The 15,371-nt window shown below is 40.0% G+C and overlaps 1 protein-coding gene across 1 annotated transcript in view; it reads left to right on the forward strand.

The window, feature by feature from the left end:
- kcnh7 (potassium channel, voltage gated eag related subfamily H, member 7) overlaps positions 1-15,371 on the forward strand; it is a 116,313-nt gene that overhangs the window by 89,458 nt on the left and 11,484 nt on the right. The window contains exons 10-14 of the mRNA XM_037973870.1: positions 1,186-1,438; positions 4,552-4,757; positions 5,480-5,561; positions 8,539-8,826; positions 11,250-11,409. Coding sequence (XP_037829798.1) covers positions 1,186-1,438; positions 4,552-4,757; positions 5,480-5,561; positions 8,539-8,826; positions 11,250-11,409 — 989 coding nt within the window. The remainder of the gene's footprint in view (positions 1-1,185; positions 1,439-4,551; positions 4,758-5,479; positions 5,562-8,538; positions 8,827-11,249; positions 11,410-15,371) is intronic.

Consider the following 15,371-nt stretch of genomic DNA (forward strand, 5'->3'; position numbering starts at 1 on the left):
TACTATTACCAATAGAATGGTTTAACAAGGCCCTTAGACTTTGAGAAGACGATAAAACTTGACTACCTAGAAAAAAGTGTAGGTAATAACAAGATTTAAGGGCATAGTCCTGGGTTTCTGGGGGTGTCCTTTCACATTTCTCAGTCCCCTGTTTGATGATGGGTCGCCTTTTTGATGCAGGTTGCTCTTCTTGCTGGATCAGATTTGAGTTTGGGCCTGGCTACCCACCATGTGTACCGTGTCCCTGCCTGCCACTATCCTAAAGTGCAAGGTGTCATCATCTTTCTCTGAGGGCTCAACGAGGTTTGACACTGAGCCGCCTGTAGAGGTTTTGGTGTGAGGCACAGTTTGCAGCTGACTCAGAGTTCAGGCTTGAATGCCAAAACTCAATATCTAGTGTGGTGCTGTTGTCTTCCCTTGATGACATCACTGCATGGGCTCTATGAGCCTGCTCTGATCTGCCTCTCGAGCCTCTCAGGATGCAGCTCTGTGTATCATGTCCTTGTGTCCACGTGTTTCCATGATCTGGAAACAATCAAGCAATCCATAACCAGTGTGCACAGTTCTGCTTCAAATTCTATGGATACACATTCACCACAATAATAAACAATTACAACCTTGTTATGGGAGATTTTTGCATGCTCAGTATCCACATGCTCTATCTTGACTTCTTGCACGAAATGCTGAGGCTGATTTGTTTTAATTACGTACCTGAAGACCTTTCTAAGACTCTGCAAAAACCATTCACATTCTGACATATTTTTTTTATGTGATAGAATCATCATCTAGTGTAAAGGGGGTTTAAAGATTGTAAAATGTCATACTGTACAGCGAGAAAACCAAATGCAAATGCAACAAACGTTTTGACTTCGTTTAGTTGAGGATTTTCAGTTCTTCAGTGTTCTGTCTTGTCTTTCATTTCAAATTGCTCAAAGGCTCACGGAAATTGTAAAGTATACGATGATATACATTGAAAGGGCTGTTTTTGTTGTACAGTTTAGGCTTTGAAAAGAATGGAAGAACACAAGTGGCAATTGTGCTAAATTTTCCCTGGGAAGTCTGTCAATTTGGTCTGCAGCATTAACCTGAGCTAAAATTCAACACGCAATGAAAACCACTACTTTTTAAACAATTAGGCACTTCTGCATTCACCTATGTGCACTTTGACCTGTTCTACAATCTCAGGTCCTGAAGGGTTTCCCAGAGTGCCTGCAGGCTGATATCTGCCTCCACCTCAACAAGAGCCTCCTCCATGGCTGTAAGGCCTTTCATGGGGCTACTAAGGGCTGCCTGCGGGCCCTGGCCATGAGGTTCAAGACGACCCACGCGCCCCCCGGGGACACACTAGTCCACTGTGGAGACGTGCTCACGGCGCTCTACTTTGTCTCTCGCGGTTCCATCGAAATCCTTAAAGATGACATTGTGGTGGCCATCCTGGGTGAGTTGGTGTCTGTGTTGCCATAGCAAATGCTTTAAGAGATCAAGTAAATATTTCTTTTTAGAAAGAGTTTGTGGAGATATTATGAGCACCCTTGCTACATATACTTAAACAAAAGCTTGTAAAGCTTTCCCAAAGAATTACAATAGAGTTCCACTGTTGAATATGCCTCAAAAGACACCAAAACCAATCAAGTGGAACCCATTTGATACTCCTCTCACTCCTTCCTGATTAGCTTCGCTTGAACTCTCAGCTTCAATGCAGATGGCTGTGTTGATCTGTTATGTGGGTGTACGTTTTATAAACTTCACTAGAATATGCAAAAAGACAGAAACAGAGTGAGAGAGGATACGTAATGGGACAAAATTTTTAAAAAGATTTGCTCTGATATTTTTTTTTTTAAAAACATGGTCGCTTATAGAAGAAAAGAGGGAGGGAAAGTTACAAGGGTGGGAAAGATAGGAAGAAGAAACAAATGATAAAAAAAGCCAAGTGACAGAAGAAAAATAGAGTTCAGGAGAGTTTTGTGTGCCTGTCAGTGTAATGTGATGATATGCCTGACAACAAAAATGGTTGAGCCACAAATCGTCATTGACGGCATCCAGATATAATTAGACCACATCTCATCTCCTTTTTCTCAGAACATTATTCAGCACGCGTCCTTTACTGAACCAGACAGACAAAAGAGATATTTTATGGATCTTTTTCACAAGTTTAACAGATTTCCTGAGGTTTTGACGAAATGACTCTGACAAGTTTTTGTAAGGATACAACAGGAGAACATTATCTCTGCAGTGTACTCTACCTTATCTTTAAAGCTCCTTCTGTTATGCAGCCAATTCCAGGCGTGCAGCAGGAAACTCACTTCACTCCTCCCCTCTCTTTTGCAGTGCATGTTTTTCAAGATGGTTGTACACAATGTACACTCAATATTTTTATACTTTAGTTTCTGCAGTTTCTGCAACCAAAAGTTGGTAATGATACTTCTTTTAGGCATAATGGTGTCACAAGTTATGCTGACCCAGCTTTTAATAGTTATGAGCTTGTTCTTGTCTGACATTATTAATGCACAAATTGAAGCACCACAAGGAGCTGTTATTATTATCTGTTATTAAAATACAGAATAACAATTTATCTTGATTCCATTTTAGGGAAGAACAGTGGAGCAAAAACAGCATTAAGAGTGAGAAAGGTTGAGGTTCTGTATCAGATTTTATTGTCCATTATAAATAAGCTGTCAGACTGATAAAGTTTAAGGACACAGTTTAAACTGCACATAAACCGGTAAATGAAATCATTACAAAATTATCTACATTAACCTATTTTTATAATGTCTGTTGTTTTGTTGTTGCTTTAAAATAAGAAATACATGCAAACTATTTTAACTACCATGGGTCTTTTTAAAATGCCTTATTATAGTGTTTTGGTCCTCAAAAGGATAGTCTAGTCATTTTTGACGTGATGTTTTGTCAGATAGTTATCAATAGTTAACTATCCTTATTATTAGTTATCCTTATCAGCTGTGATGTCAGTCATAAAGTACAGAGTATATAGAAAAATGCAAAAGTCTGTTTTTTCAGGCAAGTCTACTGGCTAACCAAATCAGTTTTCAGGTTTATGAAGCAACACTTTGTTTCAGGAATTTTCAAAGTTGGAAACCTTTCATGGGAATTGATGGTAAATGGTAAATGGACTGTACTTATATAGTGCCTTGGTAGCCAATCAGACCACTCAAAGCGCTTTACAACACAATCTGTGGCCTCATTTCTCCATCCACATACATTCATACACCACTCTACTACATCTCTACAATGCTAATCTAAATAAATCATTCTGTAGAGTCTAATCAGTACTTTAAACTCCATTTATACACCAATGGGGCATGAAATAAATGGGAATAAACCTGGGATATGAAATATTGAAGTTTGGCCTATAACAGGGATGTTAAATATAGTTTGGGAAAAAAAAATATTTTAACAACATATTGACTAAAACCAGATTTTATGCCAGTACGCTAGAGTATATCTATTCTCAAAAGCATGCACAGATGATTTCTACAACCCTGGACTATTGAGGACATATTTTTGAGCCCAGAGCACCAGACTTTTGAAGCTCCACATCTGAGGTTGTGGACTGCATAAAGTGAAGTAAGCTTTGACATTATTGAGTAAATATATTTGAAGTATTGTATGAATGCAGACTTGTGACAGCTGCATCTGAATAAGCAGGCTTTAAAATTTCAAATCACACATTATTGTTGTTTCTACCACCACCAGTAGATGACAGACATGTCTGTTTGAAATAAAAGTTCATTTATTGATTAATATATTTTTTTTGATTAAATGACAGCATTTATGTTAGTTTCCATATAAAATGTGTGAGTATGAATATCAGAAAGGAAATATAAAAAGAAGCGCTGGATTGGGTTTAGCTTTGTTGGAGTGTGTTTCAGATCATTTGAGAAAAGCTTTCCAATTTGGAATATTTCCAAACATACCCATCTAAACTTCCCAGGGAAAGTTTCTAGAAACTTTCTGCCCCTTTACAACCCCTTTATGCCCCTTTATGGTGCTGAGAGGATGTGAATGTAATGTAGAAGTTTAATGTTAGCTAATGTTATGTCCATTCACAACATTATGATGTTTTTAGGAACTTTTATAAGCTGAAAAACTGGCACTTGTTTGGCTGGCCATTAGCCTAGCCTGGAAAAAGACTTATGTGTCTTTCTTCATACTTTGTGCTCTATGACTGCTGTCACAGCTGATAAGGTACTAACTATTGAAAACAACTTGACAGAATATTAATTTACAAATGACCAGTCTATCCCTTTATACTGCAGGTGCGTGCCACTACCCTTGTCCTCCTAACTCCACCACCTTCCACCTGCTGCAGACCAGAAAAGACCCCCTGTTGCCAATTGATGATCAAAAGTTCAGACAAACGCAGTCCAATCAAATTATAATCATTTTTATTCTAATTGAATTGCCTTACTAGTGAAACTGATTGTATTGATCTTTTAAATGACAGTCAAGAATCAATGTCTTTGAGCCAAATGAGGGCAGAGAATGTGCTCTTTTCTCAACCTCCAGTATTTTTTTGTCTTCCTCTTTAAGGTAAAAATGACATCTTTGGTGAGATGATCCATCTGTACGCCAAGCCGGGGAAGTCCTGCGCAGATGTGCGAGCCCTGAGCTACTGTGACCTGCACACCATTCAGAGGGAAGACATTCTGGAGGTGCTGGACAAGTATCCAGAGTTTGCTGATCACTTCTTCAACAACCTGGAGCTAACCTTTGATCTTCGTGATGAAAACGCAAAGGTAATGAGCGTGAAGGTGCCACTGACTGTTCCTCTTTGTGATTAGACCGATCAAAGAAGCCCCAAAGTGGATTGAGAGCTTTTATGTTGAAATCTGTCTCACTGCTTCTGCTTTACTGTACAACAAGAAAAGCTCCTGGAAGAACTTGAATTAAACAGTTTGTCCAGTGTCTTTTAAATTGGGGAAATTTGCTTTACGTAATTAATTCCCTGCGGCCCTTCCTCAGTAAATCCATTTTATTGAATAACACAGCCTTTAGGGATAAAATAATGATGACCGATTTAGACATGTTTTCTTTTTGCTTCCATTTACTGGAAGAGAAGTATGACGGAGAGAGTGCATTAGTCAAGCATTAAAGATGGACATTAGAGACAGAGAAAATAATGTAAACAGTAATCATGATAAACTGAGTGTATGAGTGGCGCGATGTGGTCATGAATCCCCATTAGTCAGTCGTTTTATTTATCTTTTAAAATGGAGCAAGAAGTGCATGTTTGTTAGTCTTTAGTTATTTACTTTGGGTATCGGAAAGAAGTGAATGTTCCACAGGAGATTAGACACATGAGAAACGTGGTAAGATGAAGCTGAAAACAGGAGAGACACGCTGCTCCAACAAGGTGAGCAGCAGCATGTGGTGCTTGGTTAAAGGAGTCTTAGTGTCTAGAATGAGTTTGGTCATGTATCCATTACTCCTAAATCTAATTATCATCCGCTGTTTGCAGACGACCTACCCAAAAGCAAGTGATTCTAATGTGGACATGAAGTGCCGAAGAAGAGTTTCATACAAGAGGAGGTCATCCACAGGTCAGAGTAAGACGCTAAACAGCACTGGTATTTAAATTAGAAGACAATGTTGACTATTTTAGCAAATTAGTCTGTGAAGTACACCACCTTATCTAAATTTAAATTATATCTGACTAAAAGAGGGTCTTCTTTAAACAGTGTCATTTACTGAGTACTTAATCAAATGATCAATCAATTAATCGAGCAATCAATGTATTGTATATGTGCGGCACCAATGGTTCCCAATTTTATACCCTGGAAGGCCCCACCTTGTACAATGAAAGCTGCACCTTTTTTGCTGTTTCGAAGAGATAAAATGAATAGAAGAATTACCTGAAACTGGCAAGATGTTGCTCTCAGACCTGTTTGATCTAAGAGCAACATCTTGCCATTTAACAATCCAAATCTTCTTGTCTGAACTCTCCTGGAAATATTTCTTTGACACTGATTCAGTTTGATTTGAGGTGTCTTCCTCATCAGAGCAGGTCCTCTCTGCTGAAAACATAAAGTCCAACAAGTTGTGATTCCTTTTGTGAGAACATTTTAATGTCGGTTTGTAACATATCTTCAAAAACATTGCACAGTGTAACTGCAATCAACGTAACAACTAAAATCTGGTTTCTTCTCATAGTTTATTACAAATGTTCCCAATTTTTCAGGCTCTGACACACAAAATAACAGCAGCAGGGACGTGTGACTCTGTCTCTTTCTGGTTAAAGTGTACAAACTTTAGCCAAAAACATGTTTTGTTTATCAATTTACAGATGTTTACAAATGACTTTGTATCCTTTTGTTAAGGCACATGTCAGACTAAGGTGTGTCCTGTAATCAGTCAGTCTGCCCGTTTAAAGGGTGACAGGTAGTCACAGGGCTGTTTGGTATCATGGTGTGTACCACACTGAATGGAGCACAGAAAGCTGAGGACAGAGTTGTCTCAGGAGCTTAAAAAGACAATGATGGACATCATGTTAAAGGTAAAGACTATAAGACCATCTCCAAGCAGCTGGATGTTCCTGTGACTACAGCTGCTCAGATTATTCAGACGGTTAAGGTCCACAGGACTGGAGACAGCCTCTCTGGATGTGTCCACAAGAGGACAACTGATGATGAATAGAAGAGATGGATAATATGAATGGTAACCAAAGAGTCCAGAACAACTTCCAAAGAGATCAGAGGTGAACTCAAAGGTCAAGGGTCATCAGTGTCAGATCGAACCATCGGTTTGTTTGAGTCAAAGTGGACTTAATGGATGATGACTGAGGAGAACAATAAATCATAAAAAAAAGTGAGATTAAAATTTAAAACTGGAGCTTTTTAATAACAAGTCCCATCAGCTCTGTGTTCACAGAGCCAAAAATGAAACATCCAAAGAAAAGAATCCTGTACCTACAGTGGAACATGGAGGAGAATCCGCTCTGTTCTGTTCTGGACCCCTTTGCTGCATCTGCTTCAGGGGGTCTTGAATCTGTTCATGGTCCAATGAAATTTGAAGACTATGAAGGCTTTCTAGAGCCAAATGTGCTGCTTAGAGTCAGAAAGTTTGGTCACAGTCTCAGGTCATGGATCCTCCAACTGGATAATGGGCCAAAACCTACAGCTAAAAACATTAAGAATGGCTCAGAACCAAACATTGGACCATTCTGAAGTGGCCTCTGAGCCCTGATCTTAATCCTGTTGAACATCTGTGGAAGGATCTGAAACATCTAGAGAAGCCTGAGACAGCTGGAGCAGTCTGTTCATGAGGAGTGGACCAAAATACCTGTGGACAGGTGCAGAGGACACAGAGAGAGCTACAGAAATCACTTGGTTGACAGAAACAAAATAATAAAATAGGAAGTTAAAGAAACCATCCTTTTATCAAGAGCAGTTTAATTAGGTTATTTAAAAAAATAATTCTGGTAAAAGCAGTGACTGATTGTTATTAGTTGATTTTATTATTTTATTTTAAATCAACAGTTTGTTATTCATGTTATTTCAGTGACCTTTGGTTGTTTTCTGTCTTTAACAAAAGGGTACCAACACATCTGTATTACTGATGTTTTTCATATTTTTCAACAATTATGAAAAAAAAGTGATATTATCATTCATTTCTAAATTCTGTTTGATTTCTGGAAAACATCTCTAGATCCCTAACTTGTTCCTTCCTGACCAACTGTGGGGTACAGGCCTTAACTTTTGGAACCACTGGTTTATTGTATCTATTTCTTACCTTAAATATGAGCTTTTTTAGACTAACATGACCAAGTAATGCTCAGAATAAGGTCTCAGTCAGGCTCATATTTCAATATTTCTGTTCTGATGATATGTGTAACTTATACTGCTGTTCTCACACTGATGATCACATTATGTCAGTGTCTGTTCCTCCCAATCAGCCGATGATAGGAGAGGAATTCATTAGATGCACTTCAGCCAGACTTTTCTCATTCAGCCCTGTTTTATCTGAGCAGCTGCTAATGCCACATCTCTCCGGACAATCTGTCCCCACGTCTGTGCCCCTGAGGATGAACCTCAAACAGCAGCGCAGTTTTCAGATGACAACAGAAGCTGTGTTTGATTAAGAGCGAACCACACCGTGTCGTAATTTGACTTCAGATATACAAAGACTTGGGAGAAAGAGTCTCCACACAGCAGCACTCAGCATTTGGCTCTGATTCGAGCAAATTGAATTGGTCACCATGGCTACGAGCTGTCTGAATACAGTGTCCCTGTCTCCCAGTATAACAGAGCATTTCATAACCAGCGTATCCAGAGATGTTTCATCACTTCTGAAGCTGATTCAATAGTTTTGTTTTTCATTTCCTGTACGTGTAAACACGTTTATAGAGACAATGTCTCTCTCAGCTTTACAGGGTTTGCAGGTTAATTTTCCCTTAACTTTGTTTGTCCTCAATTCAAGCCTAAGCAAAACACTTTCAAGCTGCTGTCAGGGATAATGACGTCCCCAGTGGATGTCTCAGCAGAGAAGTTACTGTCCCTCGTTCCCGTCTCCCCCCTACAGGCTCCCACAACAAGGAGCCGGTGGCCCAACACTGCGACGCCACACAGGGCCGAATACTCTACGCCTCCTCGCCAGCTGAGGACAGGAGAGAGTCCGCCGAGGAGGGAGAGGACGAGGACGACGAGGAGGAAGAGGAGGAGGAAGGCAGGGAGGAGGAGGAGGAGCAGAGGCCCTTGTGTTCTGGTGTGCAAGGCTACCCAGTGGTTAGGGACCACAGCCTGGGTCTTGGGCTGAGCAGTGCTCCGGAGGCCCCAGCTGGAGACAACACACAGAACCAGGAATATAAAGGTTCTTTATTCACTCCTTCAGTTTTATTCCAGGAATTACAGTGTATTAGCAGTGTTAAACACACTTACTTATTTAGTAAGTCTCAAAATTTACTTTTAAAGTTTTGCCACATAAGGAACAGTGACTCTGTGGTCTTGACCAACAGGCTGAACTGTTTTTTTTATCAGACATAAAAAGTATAATTACCTCTAAATATGATAAGTTTCAAAATGAAAGCAGCATATTTAGATCTGCATGCAGAATAAACACTTATTATGTTTAATTTCTGATTTTCCTCAACTCCTCCGGGTTGGTCAGCTGTGTTGACAGGAACTGGGTCAACGTTCAATTTACTAAGGTTCAATCTCAGTTCATTCATGTTAAAATTCTGAATTAAACTTACTGCCACACAATGAACCAATTCTCATTCATTGAGCAGTTTTTCATTAAGTAAATACTATAAATAGTACATATATATATAATTAAAGTATGGCTAGTGGGATCAGTTTTTATATTTATTGATTCATTATATAGTATTTGAAATCTAGTTTCTACTATTTATAAATAATCTTGATTTTCTGTTTTCTAACGTGACTTGGCTGGGAATGACTCTCAGCTACTACCACAACAAATTCTAGCTCAGTATCTGTATAACTGCCCGAGTTAGAGCCATTTTTGTGTTGGCTAAGGTTGATCACTTGTGGCAGCCAACTTGAATAAGATTGACTTCAGAAGCTAATCAGATATAGATGTCGACCCACTGGTTTATTTCTGAAAGTTTCATTAAAATCTGTTCAGTGATTGATGAGATATTTTCTAACAGCACAGACAAATGAACATTCGCAGACACAGGTGAAAACATGGTCGCTCAAACTTCGGTCTCCAGCGGTCGGCAGTAATAAAGAGGCCCAGTTACTTTGTGTTTGGTTTGTTGAAGCCTGTATCCCACCGAGCTGCACCTGTTGCAGACAATTTGCAAGCAGCATTCGCAAGGGAGTCTCCAAAATGTCTTGAGACGATTCTCGGATTCTTTGCAAACCCGTCTTAATTTAGTTTCGGAGAGTCAGAAAGTTTAAGAAATGTCCGACACCTCACGATTTCTTTGCAGTTCTGTGCGCAAAAATAGCTGCAGTTGTAGGAATCTCTTTATATTGTAGGGCAGGACAAAACAAATAAGGAGAATACAGAAAAATTAAGCTTAATGAAAACAAAAAGGCATTTATTTTAAAAACTGCAGGAAGTGGAAAATGAATTTGACATAATTCATATATATATATAAAAAAAATTTCTCTGCAGTGAAATAAACATCACAGTAAATGAAAGAATCGGTCTTTCTTTGTGACTTGAGCTTGTCCTGACTTTTTCTGATAATCACCTGATGCCAAAAATTCAAGAGACAGGAAATTATGTTTTTACCCGTGTCTGTGCGTGTATGTGTGCTTGTATGTTGGCAAAATATCTCATGAACCACTGAACAGATTTGAATAAAATTTTCAGAAAATAATTACTGGATGTAAGGCTACAACTGATTAACTTAAACCCAATTCAAGATAGCCATCACACTTAGCTGCTCTTAGCAACCGCAACAATGGCATACTCGACACATACTTTGAGTGCGTGATCTTTCATAATGTCATTAACAAGGTTTGAACAAAAAAAAGGGCTACAGCGCCAACATTTCTTATCGAAAGATGATCTTAGTTCAAAACTCTGACATAAAAGATGGTGGGCGATATGCAGTGCTTTCATGAATGCTAGGCCTTTAATTTCAGTCTGTACTTGACACACATGTAAAGTTATTTTCATCTCTCTATCTTTGCTGCTACAACTGTTCAGTCATGCAGGCTCCTCCTGCTGTCACCACCTCCCTGCTGCTGAATGTGGAGCAAACGCACCAATTTGTGTCTGCAGGTTCACTTTCTGCGACCTGTCGGCAGATGCAGCCGAACTGTCACCTTAAATCTCCCTCAGCAGCGCTCAGTGTGAAGCAAACTGCAGCTCGCTCGCTCTAACCTACGGCATGTGAGACAAGGCAACGGTGTCGGCACGCTGATTTGATAGTAATATCCCATAATTCAGCTGTTACAGCCACAAGAGGATTTCTGCCAGAGTCGAGAGCGGTGATATTGATTACAGCCCAAGGAGAGAAATTTACTAGGAATGTCAATTTAATCTGCAGCCATTCATTTCTGAAACGACGGGAAGGAATGTCCCGCTGCGCGAGTGATTGCACAATCAGGGTCACACGTGTGTTTTTGTTGTGTGGTGTAGATGCTGGGGTGCAGGAGGTGGTGGGAAGATAAAAATTTCCTAAAGATAATGATGAGAAACCACAACACAGAAAGATGCTTCCCCCTCAGGTGCTGCTCTAATAACACAGATCATTTATCTTCTGTGCGTGTGTGTCTTTGCACATGTGCGCACACACACACCTCTCCTTGCAGAGCTTCGTGCCGAGGACTGGGTGCGTCAGCATCCCAGCGAGGCTCCAGACGAGTCGGCTCAGTGTCGAGAGATGCCAGCTGGGGAGGACGATAGCGACACCGACCTCACCTACGGAGAGGTGGAGCAACGGCTGGACCTGCTGCAGCAGCACCTGAACAGGTGTGTAGGACAGCGTGTCGGTCAGAACCAAACAAGTCCCATACACCTGTAGGGACCAACAGGTCTGCACAGGTTCATAGGATCCTCTTTGCTTTAGACATTCAGCTCTGCCGTAGGCTGAGCCTCAAACATTAACAAAACATGACCTGATTAAGTTGGAGCTAAAAGTTACAGAAAAGGCAAGCTAAAGGTAGCAGAACACTAGCTAAAACCCATAGAAAGCAAAACACCAGCTAAAAGATAAAAGTAACAAATGCTAAGCTAAAAGTAGTAAAAACACTAGCTTAAAGCCAAAAGCATGGGCCGAGGTAGCTCGGTGTTTAGTGCTGCAGTCTTGTCATCCTGAAGCTGCAGGTTTTGTGCGAATTCGCTCACTGTGGTCCAGCCCTGAAGAGGGGAGCAGCTGAAGGAATAACAAGAACAAAGCCAAAAGTAGTAAACACTAGCTAAAACCTAAAAGTCGCAAAAGGCTGGCTGAAAGTTAAAAGAACCAAAGCACTAACTAAAAGCCAAAAGTAGTAAAATGCTAGGGAATATCCAAGTAACATAAAATGCTAACTGAAAGCCTAAAAGTAGCAAAATACTAGCTAAACACTAGCCTAAAAGTAGCCAAATGCTATCTACAAACTAAAAGTGGTGAAATGCTAGCTAGAAGCTATTGGTAGCAATTGCACCACCTAAAAAGCAGCAAAATGCTAGCTAAAAGCTTAAAGTAGTAAAACATTAGCTACAAGCTGAAAGTAACAAAAGGACAGCTAAAAGCTGAAAGTAGTAGAACATTAGCTAAAAGTTAAAAGTAGCACAAAAAGACAAATAGGAAGTATGCTGATGCAGATTTCAAAGAGAATAATGTTTCTGAAGGAATTGAAGAGATCTCCATGTATTTCTACAGGGAAAATATTTGTCAATAAAGGTAACTATTTAAAAAGTATAAAAGTTACAAAAAACAAAAGCTACAGCCCTCATCTCCTGAATGAGCTAAATGTTTTAATATATGAATGGCTATAACAGCACAAAGTATGCAGTAGTTAAATTGCAAAAAAACATACAAAAGAAATAAAAATAAAAAATCAGGAAAACTATGGTATGAATCAGCATTCACCAAATATCCTACCTGTTGTAGCCAGCTCTGGTTCTAGTTTATTTACTATTGATATTATATTGTTTATTGTTTTCAGATTTTGTGAATATAAAACATGTTCTTTTTGGACACAAGGCCTTTGGCTTAACTGAAGACACCTCAGGGATTATGTTCGGCTCCATTTCCTGGAACAGGCATTTTATTTTTCAGCACCTTGGTTCACATTTCTCAGTATGAGGCCCGTAGTCGTGCCTATAAATGGCTGAAACCTCTCAGAAGACCCGCTGCAGCCACGTTAATGCAGAGAAACGCCTGGTTCTTGGCTGGTGCTCTGATACAGATGAGGGGGAGGCAGGCAGTCAGTGGCTTCCCTATTTATAGCACGAGGTGCAGACACATTGCAAAGGCTTTTACGTCATCCTCCGTGGACTGGAATGTGGAGTGTTTGGGATAAAATTATGAAGGAAATAGAATTTCTTCAGAAATAATTCTCACAACTGGTTTGAGTTGGTATTACAGCTGAAACCATCATCTCTACTCAGACAGCAGCCATTCAGTCCCAGGAAAGTCTTCCAGTCCTCACTGATAGGCATGAGCTGTGATGAGTGACGAAAAAGACGAGACTGTGAGCACAAGCAGAAAATGAATTTTCTCCAAAGCGTGGCTGGGATCACCTTTAGGGGGGTGAGGTGCTGAGATCAGCCATCCAGGAAGGGGAGGAGTTTCGCCTTCTGGTAAGAATACCCTCTGGTGGTCCCACAGAAAAGGTGTTTCAGACGTGTCCCACCAGGAGGAGGACTCAGAAAAAAAACTGGACTCATCTCTCGGCTGGATTGAGTAGATCCCATGTTTTTACTGCCAAAAGACTCCTGCCTTACTGAAGTATGGATTCTGTATTACATCTGACGGTCTGTGGACGATCCTTTAAGTCCTGGAAGTTGGGACTCAGATGGTTTAACTGAGAGCTGGATGATTTGGATACCCTAGTCAACACCTTGAACCATTCTTGAACTATTTGTACAGATTCTCCTGCTCCAAGAGGTCACTGCCATCAGGGAATCAAGTTTCTAAAATGGGGCGTACTTGTTTACCAACAATGTTTAGGCAGGTGTGTTAAATAATAATTCTTTTTAGAGTAAACTTTCAGAGAAGACTAGAAGATCTAAGGACTTGGTTAGAGAAATGTTAAATCACCTGCTTGGGTTGAACAGAACACAGTGTGCATCGTTTACTTCCTCAACTAACTTTGATCTTCACAGACGTCTCTGTGTAAACGGCTACAGTTTACTCTATAAGGCTTGATTTTACTTCTAAACATATTTCTTAGTTGCTGTTACCATTGCAGAGTCTGTCGGTTTGGTTTTATCAGTCCAGAGTCCAGAGTGCAGAAGCCTGCCCACATACAGCCCCAGGACCAGGAATGATTTGCAGTGAAGGCTTTTGCTTATCAGGACATAATAAAAATAATCTGGTCTTTACCAGGTTCTAAAATTATTCAAATCTAACCTGAAGTTTCCAATATTTCTCAACAGATTCTACCATGTCAACATTTCTTAAACAAAAGCAAAATGGAAAAACTGTGGAAAAAATGCATCCACCTCATGATCCAGTAGGAACCTTCGATAGTATCAGCAACTCTCAGTAGTGGTTTTCTATAGGGCTTTATCAGTCTCTCACATGGTTGGGGAGGAATTTTGGCTCATAGAAGAATGAGCCAAAAAGAAAAGTATTAAAGTGCTGCAATGTTGGTAAGAAGATACCAACATTGCAGCACTTTAATACTTTTCTTTTTGAGTCATTCTGTTGTAGATCAGCTGCTGTGTTTGAAATCATTGTTCTGCTGTGCACTATGGTTGAACATCTCTACTTTGGTCTCATCTATCCAAAGGACATCATTCCTAAAGTCTTGTTGTTCGTTCAGATGAAACTTTACAAATCTAAGTTGTGCTGCCATGTTGTTTTTAGAGAGAGGTTTTCTCCTGAAGCCAGACCTGTTCAGTCCTTTCCTAATTGTCTTGATATGACCTTTAACCTTTGCCAGCTAACTGAGGCCTGTACAGTCTGAGATGGAGTTCTTGAGGGGTTTTTTTTTGGTCATTTTTCTGAGCGTTGCACGGTTTGGGACGCCCACACCACTCAAATATCATTTCTCTCTGTAGAATGACAGTTTCTAAGCTTTTTGATAATGACCTTTAACTCTTCCCAGAGGGTGGACTTTCTTTTTTTCCTATGACTGAATGTGTCAGAATAGCTTATACAAGAATGCAGCAGAGACTTTAAGAAATCATACATCCCCTGATTTTGCCAAGCTTCTTTATTTGCAAATGCTATGATTTTTTTAGATAGTTGCTGTGGCCATCATGTCTGTTCTTTCTGCTGACAAAACCTCTGAAAAAAACAGAAGAACTGAACTTTTTCCAAAAACGGATAATTTGCATGTTAGTCCAGATTGTGAGTCTGTGCCTCCATCCAGCACCAGATTTCTTTTTGTTCCATCACAGGGATCTGTATTAACAGGCTGTAACATGTAGGCATCTGTTGTTCTCTGTCTCCCTCTGATGGTTCCTGTTGGTATTAATCCTTTCTAACACCCTCACCATGCCACTCAAGACTTTTAGCCAGGGCCGGTCCAAAATTCTTCTGGGCAAGACTCAGCTGTCCACCTACACCTCAAGGATAAGGGACACTCCTTTGAGGACCAAAATGTTCATATTTTGGACCGAGAAGACAAATGGTTCGAGAGGGGGGTAAAAGAAGCCATCTATGTCAAAAAGGAGAAACCAACAATAAACAGAGGAGGAGGTCTCAGATTTCAGCTTTCAAAAACATATAATGGAGCTTTAGGCCTGATCCCCAGTCAGTTTTACTCCAATCAACACCT

The sequence above is a fragment of the Kryptolebias marmoratus genome, linkage group LG23, assembly GCF_001649575.2.
Source record: "Kryptolebias marmoratus isolate JLee-2015 linkage group LG23, ASM164957v2, whole genome shotgun sequence".
Taxonomy (NCBI): domain Eukaryota; kingdom Metazoa; phylum Chordata; class Actinopteri; order Cyprinodontiformes; family Rivulidae; genus Kryptolebias; species Kryptolebias marmoratus.